At 44.7% G+C, this 3,885-nt stretch overlaps 1 protein-coding gene across 1 annotated transcript in view; it reads right to left on the bottom strand.

Moving 5' to 3' along the window:
• macf1a (microtubule actin crosslinking factor 1a) overlaps positions 1 to 3,885 on the bottom strand; it is a 270,236-nt gene continuing 266,351 nt past the window's right edge. The window contains 2 exon segments of the mRNA XM_079522797.1: positions 1 to 2,838; positions 3,076 to 3,178. Coding sequence (XP_079378923.1) covers positions 2,591 to 2,838; positions 3,076 to 3,178 — 351 coding nt within the window. The 3' untranslated portion in view covers positions 1 to 2,590.

Raw genomic sequence — 3,885 nt, 5'->3', positions numbered from 1 at the left:
TTTACTGCAAGCATATTTTTTAATACAAAAACAGAACAAAAAAAGTTTATAATTTTAGTTTTTTTTTCTCTCATTTTACTTTTACACAATTGACTTCAAATAATGCCCCCCTCCCCATTCTCTTTTTAATCACATTGAGAATAGGACAACATCAAAAGGTGGTGGTCTAGTCCCCGTCCCCAGCAAAAATATCCCACCCGTTGAAGACAATAAATAAATAAAATTCACCTTTAAGATGTTTCTCTTTCTGTTTCATTTCATAGAGCTTCATCTCTTCACTGAGATAACACACAGACAAATGTATGTCCTGTTGGAGACAGGACAATAAAACAGAAAAAGTACAGGAAAAAAAGCCTATAAGGAGACACTGCGGGGGCGAGACGTGAGAGAGGCAGAAAATGACCCCCTCACTGGTCTGGCTCCGCTCAGGTCCCCCTGTCATTCATATTTGTAGTTCTTATTTTTCTCTCTCTACACGAAGGGCAACCCCCTTTGGTCATGATCTTGGGAATTGTAGTCATTAGCAAAAACAAAATAAAAGAAATTGCAACAAGGCTGCCACTGGGAACAGTGTTCCTAGTGAATAAATGTAATGTAATGTTACCAAGATGTAGAAACACACTTACACACTCTCCCTCAGACAGACACACACACACACACACACACACACACACATACACACGCGCGCACACGCGCACACACACACACACACACACACACACACACACACACACTCACACACAATGTCAAAGGAGCGTGTTTCCTCTGTACAAAAGACGATCATGATTTGTTAATTTTGTAATACTAGGTCATTCTCCAAGGTGATATGGAACGAATGAAAAATAAATAAGATTCTCCTTTTAAGCTAGACTCGAGAACAAACATACATGTGGATTATAAATTAAACCAGAACGAACGAGATACAAAAAAAAACAAGAGACATTCGTAAATGAAAACATTTTTGCATACAGTGATTTCATGACCTTTATAATTGTAACATTTGACAAAGACACACGGTACACGGTACACACAGAGCTTTCCATACTGTATGTGTGTGTGGTGGGCTGTGCTCCTGGGGCTGCTGAGGGCAACACACAAGGGGGGCATTTGGGCTCAAGGTGGAGTTAAGAGAGAGATGTTTAGTGTGCGCTGGTTGTGAAACTCTTAACCGCAGAGTATCTGGTATCAGACGTTAGGGTTACACTTGATGTGCACTGAGTTTAATGTGCTGTTAGTTGAGTGTCAGACATTTAATGACAAAAAAAAGTTAGTTGGGAGACTCCGTTGTTTTCGCCTTGTAGAAGCAAACGCACACTGGGAGAGAGCTTCCAAACGTTCCAGCGGTCGAGGGGATTTTCTCCCTGCGCGTCTGTGTGCATGTGTTCCCTCCTCAGCTGTAGCACCCCTGCCACCTCCGCCGCTACCGCAGCCCCTCTGGGTTTGAGGTTAGTTGGGTCAGTCGGACGCGGTCAGACAGAAATAAAGAGAGACAGCTCCTTTTCCTCTGAGAGTTCTTGTGTTAGTTCTGTGTTCTTTCTGCCTTTTCCGCAATCCACACACGGTGTCTTGCCATGGCATGCTCTCCGCACCCACAGATATGCTGAGGTGTCGTCGTTTTTCTTTTTTTTCTCCTTCCTGCCTCTGCCAACCGATCCCAAGGAGCTGACACGGCAGTCGTTGCATATCAGACCACCACATACCAAAATAATAAACCAGAATTCATTTGTTATTTTTTTCCTTCCTGAATGTCTTTTTATTTCAATCTATTTATTGTATTTGTCGTCATTGTGGTGTGGTGACACCTCCCCTCTCCTCCACCCTAACCACCTCTGTGTAAAAAATGTGTTGCGTATCGTTTTCTTTTCACGGCATGTGTATTTGTGTGTCAGTGTCGTAGAAACATAAAGCAGTTTCCATAGAAATCTCTCTTTCCTCTCCGGACCTTCCCTCACGGGAACAGAAATGTTGTAACACTAAAGTAAGGCAGCATCATGTCAAGTTGGTTGGTTATTTTCTCAGTTCTCCACAGCCATGGAGGCCCCAGCATGAGTCTCTATAATGTCTCTTAGAACCTTCACAAACGGCTCCAATAGGAGAGAGAGAACGCAGAAGACAGGGAAGGCATACTCGGGTCTGTTCTCAAAGGGGACAAACAGTCTTGCTTGTGATTTGAGCCTGTCGTTTTACGTGCACAAACCTTGGCTCGTGGGGCAGACCCTCCTCCCCACCACTGACTCCTCTGTTGTGTGTGTTTATTTGTAGTGACTATAAGGAGAAAGTTCCCCCTTATCCTCCGACCACTTTTTGATGTCATTGTCCATTAATGCATCAGTGCCACCTGTGCCCTATTGATGGTACATTTGGATCAAATGTTGCTATGTTGCGTTGACATTGCACCATCATTGTCTGTCTCTGTGCATGTCTGACCATATTACCATGTCTGGCTTGGGCAGGGGGGTGGGGGGTAGGGGGGTTAGGTGGTCTTATGTGAAGGGGGTATCCACATTCAAATCTTTGTGGCTGAATGGACGACATACCCCCTCTGTCTTTCTTTGTCTCTCTTTCTACCTCTGTTTCTCTCTCTAGGTGCTTATTTCTTCCCAGAACCGGGGGTCTTGGGGCTGGGGACTTTCTTGGAGATGGTGGGGATCTTGGAGGGCTTGGCGCCGCCACCAGGGCGTCGCGGCGTGTCCGAGGTGTCCGAGCAGACCGAGTGCGACTCCTGGAGCTCGGAGTTGTCCGAAGCGTCACTGCCCCGCCGGCTGCTGGCGCGGCTGCCCGCCCTGCTGCCTGCCCGGCTGGCAGGCCCGCTGGCTGTGGCGGCCGCTCGCCTTGGGTCTGGAAGGAAGAGGTGGAGGAGGGATTGAATAAATTACGGGAATAAATAATTACACCTAAAGCCGTGTGTGCGGTTTTTGCAGTGTTCACAACTATTACCTGCACTTACAAGCTCAGACAAAACTAAAACAAACACAATGTGGTCATTAACCACATTATACCCGTCACTATATTGGGCATATCATTATAGGTGACATGTGTGTGAGTGTAATGTTTATATAGTGTCTCTCAAGTCACCAGTGCGTTTGGTGCTGGTGTGTGAAGTTCCATTTTCTCCTGTCAGCGAGCCTCTGCTGGAGTGGAAGGTTGGTCTCTTCAATTTGGACCCAGATGCTGCCCCCTAGAGGAGAACATGGGAAACTCCACAAATTAGACAACAACCCAGAGTGGGAGTTGCACAAGAATACAGTATTGTCCCGAATATAAGACAACTCTGATTATAAGACGACCCCCATTTTCAAGACTCATTGTGGAAAAATAACATTGAATGTCAAATAGTCTAGTCCCCGATTATAATACGACCCCATTTTTAGGATATTTCCATTGGAAAAAAACGTAGTCTTATATTCAGGCCAATAGGGTACTTTATACTTAAAGTCATATCAAGCACGCACACACGCACACGTACGTACACGTACACATGTGCGCACGCACACACACACACACACACACACACACACACACACACACACACACACACACACACACACACACACACACACACACACACACACACACACACACACACACACACACACACACACACACACACACACACAGATGAATAAACATACAATATCTATCTTGGAGGGCTAATCAAAGATCAAACACTGTACCACTGAACCACTTAACCCATTAAGACCTGAGGCCGATTCCACAATGCCTTCTAAACTTTCCTGGAAAAACTTGCTCTATATATATATATATATATATTATAATATATAATAAAATGACACTGATCCTTTCCCGGTTTTAATGGGTTAAATCTAGATGCTAGGTTAGGTATGCTTCAAACTAAGAGCTAGGTTTTAAATGTGTCTTAAACGG

The sequence above is a fragment of the Electrona antarctica genome (assembly GCF_951216825.1).
Source record: "Electrona antarctica genome assembly, chromosome: 15".
Classification (NCBI taxonomy): Eukaryota; Metazoa; Chordata; class Actinopteri; order Myctophiformes; family Myctophidae; genus Electrona; species Electrona antarctica.
The sequence above is the reverse complement of the archived record's forward strand: the minus strand, read 5'-3'. Positions and strand labels throughout refer to the sequence as shown.